Consider the following 14,813-nt stretch of genomic DNA (forward strand, 5'->3'; position numbering starts at 1 on the left):
ACATAACATTTCTCTACATAGGAATACAGATAATTAGATCTCACTGAGGCCCTTAAAAAGGCAAATTTAAAAATTATAAGTTTTCTTTCTTTTCCCTCTGTATCTTATTTACCTTTTCAGGTTTCTCTCGATTTTTGTGGTTCGATATCAAACTTTCCATTTAGCCCTGGTCTTTTCTGTGCAAATACCTGGAATTCTTCAATTTTGTTGAATGCCCATACTTTCCCTTGGAAATATATAGTCAATTTTGATGGGTAGTTGATCCGTGGTTGCAGGCCCAGCTCTCTTGCCTTTCTGAATATTGTATTCCAAGCCTTACGGTCTTTTAGAGTGGAGGCTGCCAGATCCTGTGTGATCCTGATTGGTGCTCCTTGATATTTGAATCGTCTCTTTCTGGCTTCTTGTAAGATTTTTTCTTTTGCTTGAAAGCTTTTGAATTTGGCAATAATATTTCTAACCGATTTCTTCTCTGGGTCGAATGTGGTGGGTGTTCTATGAATCCTTTCGATGTCTATATTGCCCTCTTGTTGTAGGACTTCAGGGCAATTTTGCTGAATAATTTCTTTTAGTACGGAGTCCAGGTTTCTATTAATTTCTGGTTTTTCTGGAAGGCCAATTATTCTCAAATTGTCTCTTCTAGACCGGTTTTCTTGGTCTGTCACTCTCTCATTGAGATATTTCATGTTTCCTTCTATTTTTTCAGTCTTTTGACTTTGTTTTATTTGTTCTTGTTGTCTTGAGAGATCATTAGCTTCCAATTGCTCGATTCTAGCCTTTAGGGATTGATTTTCGGCCCTAATCTTCTGGTTTTCGGCCATAATCTTCTGGTATTCCTTTTCAATCTGGTCATTTCTGGTGTTCAATTTGCTTATCAGTTCATTTGGTTTCTGAGCCTCACTTTCCAGTTGCAAGATTCTACCTTTTAAACTGTTATTTTCTTGCCAGATCTCTTCCATTTTCCTCAAAATCTCAGTTTTGAACTCTTCCATAGTTTGTGAGGAGTTTTCCTTATTTGAGGAGGGTCTGGATGCTTGTTTGTTCTCCTCCTCTATTTGCTCGGTTGTCTGGATTTTCTCTGTGTAAAAGCTGTCGAGTGTTAAAGACTTCTTTTTCTTGTTATTATTATTCTTTCTCTTCTGAACTTCCTGTGACTGAGTAGCCATCATTAGCCCAGCAGCTTCTCAGATTTATCCTCACGCTCAGTGTCTGTTCGTGGTCTATTGGTTCCTGCGGTCTGAGTTCTGGTTTTTTCCAAGGTCAAGCCCCCTGGTGGACCCCCTTGCTTGATCCTCTGCAGGAGGTTCCTTTACAAGTCTCAGGGCGCTGCTTCCACAGTCGTATACCCGTCTGCACTGGTTCCCCACTCAGGTTTTCAGAGCTTTAGTTCCTGGCTGTGTCTGCCTCCACCCACGCCTGCGCCCAGCGTCCACTCTCTGCTCCCGCGCTCAGATTTCACGTGCGTTTTTTGACTTAATGGGGTCCTAAGTCTTGTTGCTCTCAGGAACAGGTCCCGGAGCTGCTGATGACTCGATGGGTGCCCCAAACTTGCTCTATTTCTTTTTAGCTGGGTTCGGAGCTATAGATGAGTGTGGAGGGGGTGGGGGTGGGGCGGTTGCTCAGCTCGCGATTAAGTGAGAGCCCTTTATAGCCTGGAAATGTCTCGATTCCACGTACCTTCCACGCTGTGCCCTGTTGTGGGGTTCCTCCGTTCGTCTGGACTTGTTTTTATGTCCCCTTGAGGAGTTTTGTGTGTTTTGGTCAGGAGAGGTTAAGAGCTGCTTCTTACTCTGCCGCCATCTTAACCCGGAAGCCCTCAATTCTGTTTTTTATAGAATTCTTTTCCTCATTGGATTTTTGTGCTTCTTTTCCCAGTTGACCAATTTTGCTTTTTAAAGCTATTTTATTTTTGTATTATTTTCATTTCTTTTCCTCATTTTTCTTCCCATCTTTCTTCTGCTTCTCTTGTTTGATTTTTAAATTTCTTTTGGAACTCTTCCAGTGCCTGAGACCAATTCCCATTTTTCTTTGAAGTTTTGCATGTGGTTGCTTTGCTCTCACTATTCTCAGCAGAGTCAGTTCCTTGTTCTTCCTTGTCTCCATAAAAATTTTCTATGGTTGGGTGTTTCTTTTGCTGTTTGATCATTTCCCCAGCCTTTTTTTGGCTGTGGACTGGGAGTTCTGAAAACTGCTGATTCTCCCTCCTTTGCTGATGAAGGATAAGTTTTAGCACTATGAGCCAGGCCTAGAGATGGGAGATTCTGCGTTCTAATCTGGCCTTAGATATTTCCTAGCTACGTGATCCCAGGCAAGTCATTTAACCCCAATTGCCTAGCCCTTATCATCTTGGAACTCAGAGATTCTAAGACAGAAGGTAAAGGTTTAAATATATAAAACAAAAGCAAGCTAGGAGCTTTCACTCTAATTGGAAAAAACAATTCATATAAGAAAATGTGCCTACAGAGTGGTAGAAAAATCTAGGACCTGTAAGGATGGACTATGAACAAGAATCTTTATTGCTGATTCTGTATATTTCTATTTTCAATCCTATTGGATAACTCTTAAGAGGAGACTTGTTTTATTTTGTTCTGTATGCGCACATTCTAAGTGGAGTCCTAGAGAGAGAGTCTCACCTTTGCAGAGCCTTTTGCATGGTGGCAGGTCTAGACCCTCATCTGCTGGCTAAGAGAGTCTTCTATTTCATCAGTCTTTTTTTTTTTTCTTTTGGTAATCGGGGCCTGAGTCTCTTCCTGGTAACATCACTGAGAGCTGGGAATAGCAGAAGCTTTAGCTTTTGATCATTAAGAGAAAAGAAAAAGAAGAAAAAACACTTAAAAATTATAGAATGAAATTAGCAGCTCTTGCAAATTAATATGCAAATCTTTAAATCTTACAAAAGTAGTTAAGTCCAAGGCAAAAGGCAAAACCCAAACATAAAGGAGGAAGTGGATGTACTCTAAGGGACAACTTAAGTATCATTCCCATAAGTTATGATCTGTGGGCAGATACATTGCTTCAAAATCTCAGTTTCAAAATTATCTGAATCAGAGACCTGGTGTCACTCTTCTAGAGAAACTTTGGAACTCTTATATCTCCACCAGATCTTCCAAGAGTAGGTACAGATACTTAATTCCATTCATCTACCCTCTAAGCAAGAAAAATATCTTTATCTGGAAGGTTAACCTCAAATGGGTTTTTGTATTTCTCTTCACTTCTGTGTGTGTCTCCTGGTATGAATGGATAAGCAATGCCTTATCCCCCTCCCACTCACGATAACTCCACAGTGGACCAAGAGAGCATGTTTAATACCCTGTTTCATTTGTCTAAGACACGTATTCTAGCATGACATCAGCTAGTCTTGTATTTGGTCTAAGGACCTAGATGTATGTTCTTTGGCCAAGGACCTAGGAGTACAGTTTGCAGACTTATAAACTCATTCAACTTCCCTTCTTTTCTGAATCTCAGTAAAGTTATATTTTATAATGGATCTGTTCCCACCTCAGAGCTAAAACACTATCTTCTTAAAAGCATATCTCTTGGCCATGAAATCTCATTTTCTCCCATATTGGACTTCCCATCATGAGAGGGCTGTATGAAGTAACATTTGTCTAGGATGGTGACCCATAAAATTCCCTTTCATAGGATTTTTCCATTTGGAATTTACTCTTCCTCAGCAGTCACTATTTTTTTTAAATTGCAATTTCTTGGCTTTTAAGTAAGTTACACCATAAATCTGAGAGGCACTATGATATGGTGGAGATTCGTCTTTGGACAAGTTGCTTAATCTCTCAGAATTCTAGGAAACTCTAAGACTATAAACTGCAGAGAAAGTGCTGACCTCCATTGGTAGAGAGAGGTTCTTGGCCTAAGAGTTCTCTGTATCAGTACAATAACGGGTCTAGTCTCTATCTTGGCCTTATGCTACAAAAATTGATTTTGAAATTAATGGCAATCAGCTACAAAGAATTATCTCATTTCATCCCATATTCCAATCAATTCAAGAATCTATTGAACATCTACAAGTCTGGCTAACGCTGCTGGACTTAAAGAGACAGACCCTTTTGATTTCCCATTCAAAGCTAAATAAAATAATATATAGATTCGTGACTTCATTGTTTTATATTTTTTACAACTGGGTCATCTTGCTCTAGAGCACCCATTTGAATTTGACTTCATTCTATCCTTACAACAGCTCATTGTTCTTTGAGACAAATCTGCTCTACTGCTGTGAAATTTGTCATTTTCTAAATAAGCATCTCATTAAAAGAAAAAAGACGGAGCGTTTAGTACTGATGAAAAAAACAACCAAATCCTACAGACAGGAAACTTGCTCTTCACACAGTGATCTTTCTGGGCCGCACTGGATAATAACAACACAGGCCAAATTGTGGTGAGGGCTTTAGTGCAATGTGGCCTAAGTTCAGGTTCCCTTTGGCTGCACCTTCTTCTTTCCATCAATTTATTCTTTCTTTATAGATTATCAGTCTACCATTTTGGCTGCTAAAATACCTCTTATGGTATACTGTGGTTTCTCTTTGGATTTTATAAATCTAAAATACTTTTTATGGGAAATTATGAATATTTTTGGTTGGTAGGTATTTTTTCCCATCAAATTCAGAATAATCACACAAATACAGAACTCATGGTCTCAAGGACTGGCTTCCTATTTGAGTTAATCTGATTATCTCTACAGGTAAAAAGGAAATTGAGATTTTGCTCATTTTTTTTCCCCATGACTATTCCATCCCTACCCTTTTAAAAGGTAGGGATCCTTTTAAACATCCTGCATATGTTCATACTATATATTCAGGTCTAAGTAGAGTTTCTTTTTGTTCTCAGAGTGTAAGATATATTATTTACATTTATATGGCAATGGAAATCTGGAAATCCCTCTTTTGACTCACTATGTCATTTTCTAAAGACATAATGGTTACTTTGGGTGGTACTTGATTCTTTACTGGAAGTAAGCAGAGACTGATTAGACTCAATGTTTATTTATTGAGTATATTATAATGAGATTAGTTTTGAGGCTTTGCTTAGACTAGGTCCCTGAGAAGGTCTCTTCTAACTCTAAAGATCTTTAATTCAATTATTCTCTATTAGTCTTGATATGCTGAATAAAAAATTATTTGTCATCAATTTGTCATCAATTATTTGTCATCAATAGCAACAAAATGATTAAGGGTTTATTAAAATAGTAAGCATTTGGGATATAAAAAAAGGAAAAGCATAGTCCCTGTCCTCAAAGAGGTCCAGTTCTAACATGGGACCCAATATATAAACAACTATGCAAGATATAGACAGTGTAAAAGGGTGGTCATCTCAGAGGGAAGTCACTAGTAGTATCAGGGACATGGAAAGACTTCTTGAAGAAGATATAATTTAAAAAGAGACTTGAAGTAAGAACACAAAATAGTCCTAGACTTTATGGAAGTTGCATTCTAATGGAGGAAGACAAAATAAAAGGGGGAGCTAGAAGGGAAGGGTGGTAATAAGAATGCTGGCCATAGTGCTAGTAGCAGCACAGTTTGGAAATGCCAGAGGCAAAATGGTGACCTAGATAAAGACAAGATAAAATTTAAGCTCATCTGTCATTACTGGGAGTCCCAGGGTCAGAGTCCAATCTCTGGTGAGAAAGTGAAGAGGAGGATGGCCAGAGTGTATGTGGTATGATGTAGAATGATGGACTACATTGAATTCTCATGCTGATTTTTGGATTTTACCTGTCTGATTCTCATAGCCTCTTTGCCCAGAGTATAAGAGGAGTTTAGACAAGATTTTTTAAAAGAGCAATTAGTAGTTATTTTTGTTTAGTTATTTTTCAATCATGTTCATGACCCCATCTGGAATTTTCTTGACAAAAATATTGAAGTGGTTTGCTATTTACTTCTCCAGCTCATTTTAGAGAAGAGGAAACTGAGGCAGATTAAGTGACTTACCCAGGGTCCTATAGCTAAGAAATGTCTGAGACCAGATTTGAACTCAGGGAGATCAGTCTTCCTGATTCCAGGTTCAGCATTCTATCTACTGCATGACCTAACTGCCCTATATTATGAAGCAATTAATATTTTTAAAATGTATATTTCATTGGATATTTAGTAGCTTCCTTTTTTTTGCACTTATATAGAATGGTGCTATGAAACACTTTGAACATGTTTTTTTTTATTTTTATAACATTGTGGACAACTATAATTAATGCAGAGAAATATCAAAGAACTTTATGAAATAAGGCAAAAAGAAAAAATAGAATAAGAAGATGAGACTATGTGAGAAAAGTAACAGAGAATGAATGGGTATAGAATCCATTCACATTTAGAGGGAAAGACTGAAAAAAAATGTATGACTTTTTCCCCCCTAAATGTAATTCCTCATGACAAACCTTCTTTTCAATGTAGAGAAGCCAATTAAAAGATTATAGGACACAAAGTTAGACCCAGAGAGGGCCTTACAACCCTTACAATCCCTTTTATAAAAATAAGCTTTTATTGATGTTTTGGGTTTTTTATACCACCATAGTTATCCCAAATATTCCTCTGCTCCTCCTCCCATTTAATAAATTGTAGTTTTTAGAGAGAAAAAAAAAGTTGGTACAACTAATCAATAACAGTGAAAAAGTCCCTGTGGACCTCCCATCTCCACCAAACAGTGGGTTGGAGTAGGGGCTGAGGTGTCCTCTCCTATCTCTTCATTCAACTCCTGCTTCCTTACTATAACTTTTTATTCACTCTTGATTTTTTGATGAGGTGTTCTTTCCCTTGACATTGTAGAAGTTACTGTGTATATTGCTTTCTTAATTCTCTTAATTCACCCTATATCAGTTCATAGAACTCTTTCCAAACTTCTCTGTGTTCATCACACATATCAGTTCTTTTAGCTCAGTAATATTCCCAATATATTAATATATCACAATTAGTTCAGCCATTCCCCAAATGAGGGACATCTACTTTGTTTCCAATTCTTTATTATAAATCACAGAAAGAACTTCTAAAGGGACATGTATGTGTCTCAATGGACAGAGAGCCAGGTCCGGAGATGGAAGGTCCTGGGTTCAAAAATGGTTTTAGACACTTCTAGATGTGTGACCCCAGGCAAGTCATTTAATCTCAATTGCCTATCTCTTAAAATCTTCTGCCTGGGAACTGATACTTAGTATTGATTCTGACAGAATGTAAGATTTTGTTTGTTTGTTTGTTTTTTAAGTACTGCTAGATATATTTTAGTGTCTATGGAAACTCTTCTTATCGATAGTTTCCTTAGACCAATCCCTCCTTTAATTTTTTTTTTTTATTATTTTAAACCCTTATTTTCTGTTTTAGTAACAACTCTAAGACAGAAGGTCAAGGACTAGGCAAATGAGGTTAAGTGACTTGCCCAGGATCATACATCTTAGAAGTATCTGAGGTCGGATATGAACCCAGGACCTCCTGTCTATACTTGACTCTCTATCCATTGTGCCACCCAGATGCCTCTCTTCTTTTTATAGGATAGAAAATGGAAACACCATGATGTAGCCAGAATTATACAGCTACTAAATGTTTAATGAACTGAAGATTTCCCGACTCCCAAGTCCAGTGCCCTTTGTCCTACCTTTTTTTTTTAAAAAAAAAAACCTTTACCTTCTGCCTTAGAACCAATACTATGTATTGGTTCTAAGGCAGAAGAGCAGTAAAGGCTAGGCAATAGGGTTAAGTGACTTTCCCAGATTTGCACAGCTTGGCAGTGTCTGAGGTCAGATCTGAACCCAGGTCTTCCCAATTCCAAGTCTGGTGCTCTGTATAAAGGGAACCCCTTTCTCCCAAGGTTGTAAACTTTCTGCTGGTCTGAGCCAGCCCATTAGCATAGCTGGAATGCTCCAAACAGAGACTTTGATTGGCTCCTGAGATGTCATAGACCAGCACACAGGAAAAGGAAGTGATGTGGAGAAAAAGAACTATAAAAAATGAGACCTTAGAGGAGATCTGGGTCTTTTCTCTGGAGATTTTTGGCTGGGGGTCTTTCTGTGATTCAGCATTGGTGACTCCAGCAAAAGACATTTTCATGGGCTGGTAAAATTAGGGTGGTAGACTAGGAAACTATTTTTTAATTTCCTTCCCTCTTTATTTCTTTCTTAGACTATATTTATATTAAAATTAATTTGTTAAAATCTACTATCATCCTCATGACTTAAGGGTTAATTATTTTATAAATGGCAACCACAACACTTTTTTAAACTAATATTATATTTCCAAACAATTTCTAAATGTTACATTTGGCATAATATTAATTTTCAATATTACAATTCTATCCTTTGAATCACCTAGCTACCCCCCTCCTTTAAGGTTGCCTCTTTTAAAACTTAAAAAATTGTTTAAAGTATTAAAAGCTTAAAAGACTTTCCCATGTTTATTCAGCAGCATTTGTAGATGCATATAAGACCTTGAATCCAGGTCTTTTCTGACTCAATCTGACCTATTATGTCATATTTCCTTTTTTAGAAATATTCATTGAAATGAATTAATATTAAAGGAAGCAAGTTACATTGTTTGTATTAAAGTTCAAAGTCATGTTTCTTATAAAACATTTCATTAAAATGTGTACTCTCTGGCTACCATTTTCTCTTTGACTCATAGTCATACTATGTTCTAAGACAGGTCTAATCATGAAATCCTGGGAGAAAAGATAAGGGATAGGGGAAGTTGGCAGCATCCATTCCCATTGCTAGCTGTTCTTTTCTCAGAACTTTCAGACCCGTCTTCTTAATAAACACCAGCTCAGAACAACATTTATTAAGCGGAGCATTGTGCTAGGTCCTGAGAACAGTATGAAGATAAATGACCCAACCCCTGCCTTCAAGGCACTTATCTTCTAAGGAAGAGAAGACTTAAGCAACCTTACTTTAAGATGATGTAACAAATGCAAGGAAGAAGTACAAACACTGCCATCGGAGATCAGAGGGAGAAGTCATGAACCTGCAATGGCTGGTTCAACCAAGATATTCACTTCCCTACTGTTTGTTTACTAGAAATCATCTTTTCCATCCTGGGCTAATGAATTAAGTTCCATGAAATTCCACAAACATTTATTAATCATCTATCATGTGCTAGACTCTATGGTTATAAACAAGTAGTGAAATAGCCCCTACCCTCAAGAAACATACACTCTATTAGAGAGATAACATGTGTTCAAATAAAATTATATATATAATTTTATATTATGTATTATTACATATGCCTAATATAAATATATTAGGCAGCTAGATTGTATAGTGGACTGAGTTCAGGACCTGGAATTGGAAAGCTTTGCCTTCCTATACAGTGTCATACACTTCCTAATGATGTGACCCTTGGCAAATCACTTACTTTGTCTGACTCAGTATCTGCATCTGCAAAATGGGGAAAATAGCACTTCCCTCCTTCCCAAAGTAGTTGGGAGGACAGAAGACAATCTCTGTAAAGCACTTTGAGAACCTGAAGGCTCTATGTAAAGGCTAGATATTATTATTCTGGAAACACCAAGTTAATGCTTAAATCTCCTTTCTCTTATTGTCTCTCCTTTTTTTTCTCTCTGGCTTTGCTTAGGTTTTGGCACCTAATCAGTTCCTCATCACAGTCCCTCTTAAAGGACTGGTTGGGTATAAAAAACAGCAGAACCGAAGGTGGCGGTATTATTCCTTGAGTGGCTCTCCCCAGGTCTCTCCAGTTCGGGATCCTGAAGATTTGTACCAATGGCTGGAAGTAAATCAGTTTTTGAAGTCTCTGCAGCAGTGGCATGAAATGGATGTGATTATAGAAGGAGACATCATACCAGCAAAGGTCCTTCAAGTGTTCCGGAATCTCGTGGATATCTCAATTAAGACCTGCAGCCTCACTAGTGAGTCTAGGAATATACAAAAGAAATTTCATGAGATTTGATCTTGGAATTGGAGATTTTTGAGCTTGAAATAACCTTAGAGGTCATCTAATCCAATCCATTTATTTTATTGATGAGGAAACTGAGGCTAAGTGACATTTAATTAATAAGGGGGATAATAGAACATTGATTTTGGGATCAAGAGGTCTGAAGTCTTAGCAGCTAGGTGGCTCAGTAGATTGAGAGTCAAGCCTGGAGATGAGAGATCCTGGGTTCAAATCATGCCTCAGACACTTCCTAGTTGTGTGACCCTAGGCAAATCATTTAACCCCCATGGCCCAATCACTCTTCTGCCTTGGAACAAATACACGATATTTATTCTAAGAGGGAAAGTAAAGGTTTATAAAAAAAGACAAGTCAAACATCTCCTCAAACAATTATGAATTGGGTCAACTTGGGCAAGTCACATAATCTCTTTTCATCCCAGCTTTCCATCTATAAATGTGGAAAATAATAACAAGGACCTCATAGGGTTTTGTGAGGCTAAAATAAGATGATAAATCTAAAGTGCTTTGTCAACATTGCATACTATAGAAATATTAGCTATTAGTTAGGTCCAAGCTCAAATAAGTAGTAATGAAGCCAGAATTAGAACCAAGCTTCTCTCTGCCTCCAAGTCTAATTCTTTTTTCACTAAGTTCTCCTGCTCATAAAATATTTACCTTAATAGCTACAGCTAATCACAGTGTCTTATCCCTTAAATTTAAGTATCTGTGAAATAGTTCAGCTTTTTCTCTAGGTAGGATAGAGTCTATGCAAGACTCTTTAGAAACATGGCATATTAGGGAGAGTTAAGTGGCTCAGTAGATAGAGAGCCAGGTGTAGAGACAGGAGGTCCTGGGTTCAAATGTGGCCTCAGACACTACCTAGATGTGTGACCCTGGGCAAGTCATTAACCACCACTGCCTAGCCCCATGTTGACAAACCTATGTCATGAGTGCTGGAGGGGGCTTCTCCCTTCCCTCCCCTCTGTCCAACAGCCCAATGGGAGTTCTTCCTCTTTCCCTTGTCTGGGATAAGGCGGATTGGGGGTGGGGGTTACATGCAGCATGAGTGTTACAGTTTGGGCACTCGACCTGTAAAAGGTTCACCATCACTGACTTAGCCCTTACTGCTCTTGTGCCTTAGAATTGATATTTAGTATTGATTCTAAGATTGAAGGCAAGGATTTTTATTTAAAAAGAAAAAAGAAAACTGAAACAGCATGTTAGAGCTAAAAGGGACAAATGAAAAAATATTTATTAAGTACTTGCTTTGTGCCAGTTACTATACTTTTCCTGCTAAAGATATAAATAAGAAAAAACAAAAAACAAGGACAATCCCTGCCCTTGAGGAATCTGCATTTTAATCAGGTAAGTCATTACATATAGAGAAGTGGTTCTCAGGGATGAGTCTGGGTCTGAGGAGTCACAGAAATAGAGAGTTGATCCAAAGGGCAGCCAGCTGAGGAATCCTTTCCTAGAAGCAATGGTATCATGGATTAATTACTGTGCCCATAGCAAGAAGTAGAAACTGGGTGTGGATCAATGATGCATAAGTGGGAGGAATATGGTAGGATGATCTGGGTAGGGATGACTGGATAAGATTTGAAGATGAAACAAGGTCTGGTCTACCATTTTGGGTCAGCTAGATATGATGGACTAAATGAGATTTTTTTTTTTTTTTCCATTTCATGGCTAAAACCCAGGGTGGGAGTTTCAGAGATTTCAAAGATGAGTGGATGAGTGTCCCTCAGGAGACTGTGCATTGAACTCACTTTACAGATAAGGAATCCAACCCCTAGATAAATAAGTTGCAGTTCTCTACAGGCTCCCATACTCTCCTGACTCCAAATCTGGGCCCTTTCCATTATTCTACATTGCATCATGGATGGCAACAAAAATTCAAAAACTTAATCTATCCATCTCTTTATGTTTGTGTATGTGTGCCCCTACATGTATGTTTGTGATGTGTGTGGAATAAATGAAAAGGTAAATCTCTGCCTACTTTTAAAGGGGATTAAAATGGTTAAGTGGCTTTTGTCAATAATATAATACTGTGGGTCATTCATACCAAGTTAATTGTGTGATAAGGATAATGAATATCTTTTGTACTACATAGATTGATAAAGGAATGTTTCCTCTTTACACAATCTCTCTTTCATCCTTACTGTGGCCATTGTCTTTGGGTGGTCTTGGTCTCTTATCTTACTTAAAGGAAGATAAGGACTAATCTATTAGAAAAGAAATCTTTTCAAAGATTAGTGTGTGAATAGAATGGACTGGGAGCCATATTTCTTTTTTTTCTTGTTGATGTTATTTTTATTTCCACTATTGTAGTCATTGTGTACAGTTATTGTGGTCCTACTGACTTCACTAGCTTTTGTTTTTTTAATATTACATCCATTCCCAAATAAATGTCTTGCCCCCTCCTACCAAAAGAGGAGAAAAAGCTATTCATTAAAAAATAATAATCTATTGCATCTAACAATATAGAATATGGAAATTGGTATTGAGTGATAATACATGTATAACCTAGTGGAATTGCTTGTCATTAATTCAGGTAAGACCTCCCATTTTGTTGTTCAATAATTTTTCAGTTGTGTGGGAGCTGTAACAAGATGGAATGGTGGAGGAGACTCAGAGCCATGTCCTAGGAGGAACTAAGGATAGTTAGTGTAAAGAATAGATGTCCTGTGTTTGGAGGTATAAAGGAGAATTGGGACAACTGTTTCCCAATAACTGAGGCACTTTCATGGAGAAGACAGATTAGATTTGTTTTTCGGGGCTTCCTAGGACAGAAGTAGGATCAATGGGTAGTAGATTGGGACCTACTAAAAACTAGGGTGGACTTCCTTTATAGATAGTAAGTCCCCCATCACCAGAAGTATTCAAGCAGAGCTTGGATCTCTAGTTTCCCTTTTCAAATCTGTGACCAGAAGTCCAATGTGAAAAGACAAGTCTCTAGGACTTTTATAACTTGGTTTATGAAAACTGAATCCTAAAAAATTAATTTGCCTTATTATAGAGACCTGAATTAAGCTAACAGAGCTTCAGACATTTAGACATTTCCAGAAAAGCATCAGTTGTTTTTTAATTATATCCAACTCCCATCTGAGATTTTCTTGGTGAAGATGCTGAAGTGGTTTACCTTTTCCAGCTCATTTTAGAGATGAGGGTATTGGGGTAAACAGGGTGAAGGGACTTGCCCAAGGTCACACAGATAGTAAGTATCCAAGGCCATATTTGATTTCAGGAAGATGAGTCTTTCTGACTCCCAGCCTGGAACTCTATCCAAGATGCTGCCTATCTCTCCTTGCACAGAAATTTCAGACCTTCAGATGCAGACCTCATGCATATTAGGTTATCATATTCCTCCATTGTTCTCAGGGAAGCTATCCTTCTAATCCAGTAGCTTTCTGCTGTTCTTTAGCAAAGAACAAAAGTCCTATTATCCAGACTAGAGCTTGGCCTTAATGCCATTTAGATGAACTCACCAAGTAGAGAAACTCTTACCCATGTTCTGAGTAACCATCCATGGAATAAGCCTTCAGGAGTCAATTCATCAGTTTACCTTGGTGCGAAGAGCACGAGATTTAGAGTCAGAAGACCTGGGTTCAAGTCTCAGTTAACTCTTGCTAGCCACTTGATCCTCAAAGCATTTCATATCTCTAATCTTCCATGTGTTTGTAAACAGAGGTTGATACTTTTTTTTTTTCTAAACCCTTACCTTCTGTCCTAGTTATCAACTCTAAGATGGAAGAGTGGCTAGGAGGAGGCAATTCAGGTTAAGTGACTTGCCCAGGGGCACATAACCAGGAAGTGTCTGAGGCCAGATTTAAACCCAGGCCTTCCTAATTCTAGACCTGGCACTCTATCTACGGTTCGATTTAGCCGCCTCTAAAAGTGACAATACTAGAAAAACCAACCTTACAAGTTTATTATGCAGTAATTATAGGTATTAAAGGATTTTTCAAATGTGTGCTTGTGGTAGAATTTTTAAATGTAAGAAGTGGAACTAGCTATTATTTTCATTTTTATTATCCGTTTTGAACCCTTCTTAGAAAACATTCTGTGGCTATAGCTTGTAAAAAAATTGTGCCTGATGAATCAAGTGTCCAGGGTGGTCTCCTTCTCCCTTAGTGTGACTATCCCTAAAGGCTCTATCTTGGACCCTTTCCTCTCTCCTCTCTCCATTCTCTTCCTTAATGTTATCATCTCCACTGGATTTAATGGTCACTTCTATGCAAATGACTCTCAAATGTCTACGTGTAGCTCTCTCTCTTGCACTACAAATTTTGAACTATGAATTGCCTGATGAACATCTCAAACACTATGTCCAAAAGAACTCATCATATTCTGTATCCAAACCCCAAACCCTGTGTGATGAGAAATTATTGAAGTAGCAGAAGCTATTTAGTCTGGAGAAGAGATGGCCTCGGTTTTCTATGAAGCCTTTTATGATGTAGGAGACATCCTTGACTCTCCTCTCTCACAATATCCAGTTAATAGATCATGTGCATTCTTTGTTCTGTTCCTTTTTTTCCACTCATATTCTACCATCATAGTTAAGGACTTTCCCCTCTCTGTATCTAGAGTACTGCAATAGAATATTAATTGGTCTCTCTTCTAGTTTCTCCTCTTTCTAATCCATTTTCCATAAAGATGCCAACTTTCATGTCAGCAACTTATTTGAGAAACTTTGTTTATCATGACTTTTTTCCTTTTTTTCATTCAATCTTTATCTTCTGTCTTAGAATCAGTACTAAGTAGAAAAGCTGAAAATGCTAGGTAATGAGGTTTAAGTGACTTGCCCCGGGTCACACAGCTGGGAAGTGTGTTAGGTCTGATTTGAACTCAGGACCTCCCTTTCTAGACCTGGCTGTCTATCCACACAGCCAACTAACTACCCCCTCCCCCCATCACTTCTAAGATATAATACAAACTCTT

At 37.9% G+C, this 14,813-nt stretch overlaps 1 protein-coding gene across 1 annotated transcript in view; it reads left to right on the forward strand.

Moving 5' to 3' along the window:
* The window catches only part of MAB21L3 (mab-21 like 3), a 79,123-nt gene that overhangs the window by 53,444 nt on the left and 10,866 nt on the right, over positions 1-14,813 (forward strand). Inside the window, exon 5 of the mRNA XM_044675531.1 lies at positions 9,555-9,846. Coding sequence (XP_044531466.1) covers positions 9,555-9,846 — 292 coding nt within the window. The remainder of the gene's footprint in view (positions 1-9,554; positions 9,847-14,813) is intronic.

The sequence above is a fragment of the Gracilinanus agilis genome, chromosome 4, assembly GCF_016433145.1.
Source record: "Gracilinanus agilis isolate LMUSP501 chromosome 4, AgileGrace, whole genome shotgun sequence".
NCBI lineage: Eukaryota > Metazoa > Chordata > Mammalia > Didelphimorphia > Didelphidae > Gracilinanus > Gracilinanus agilis.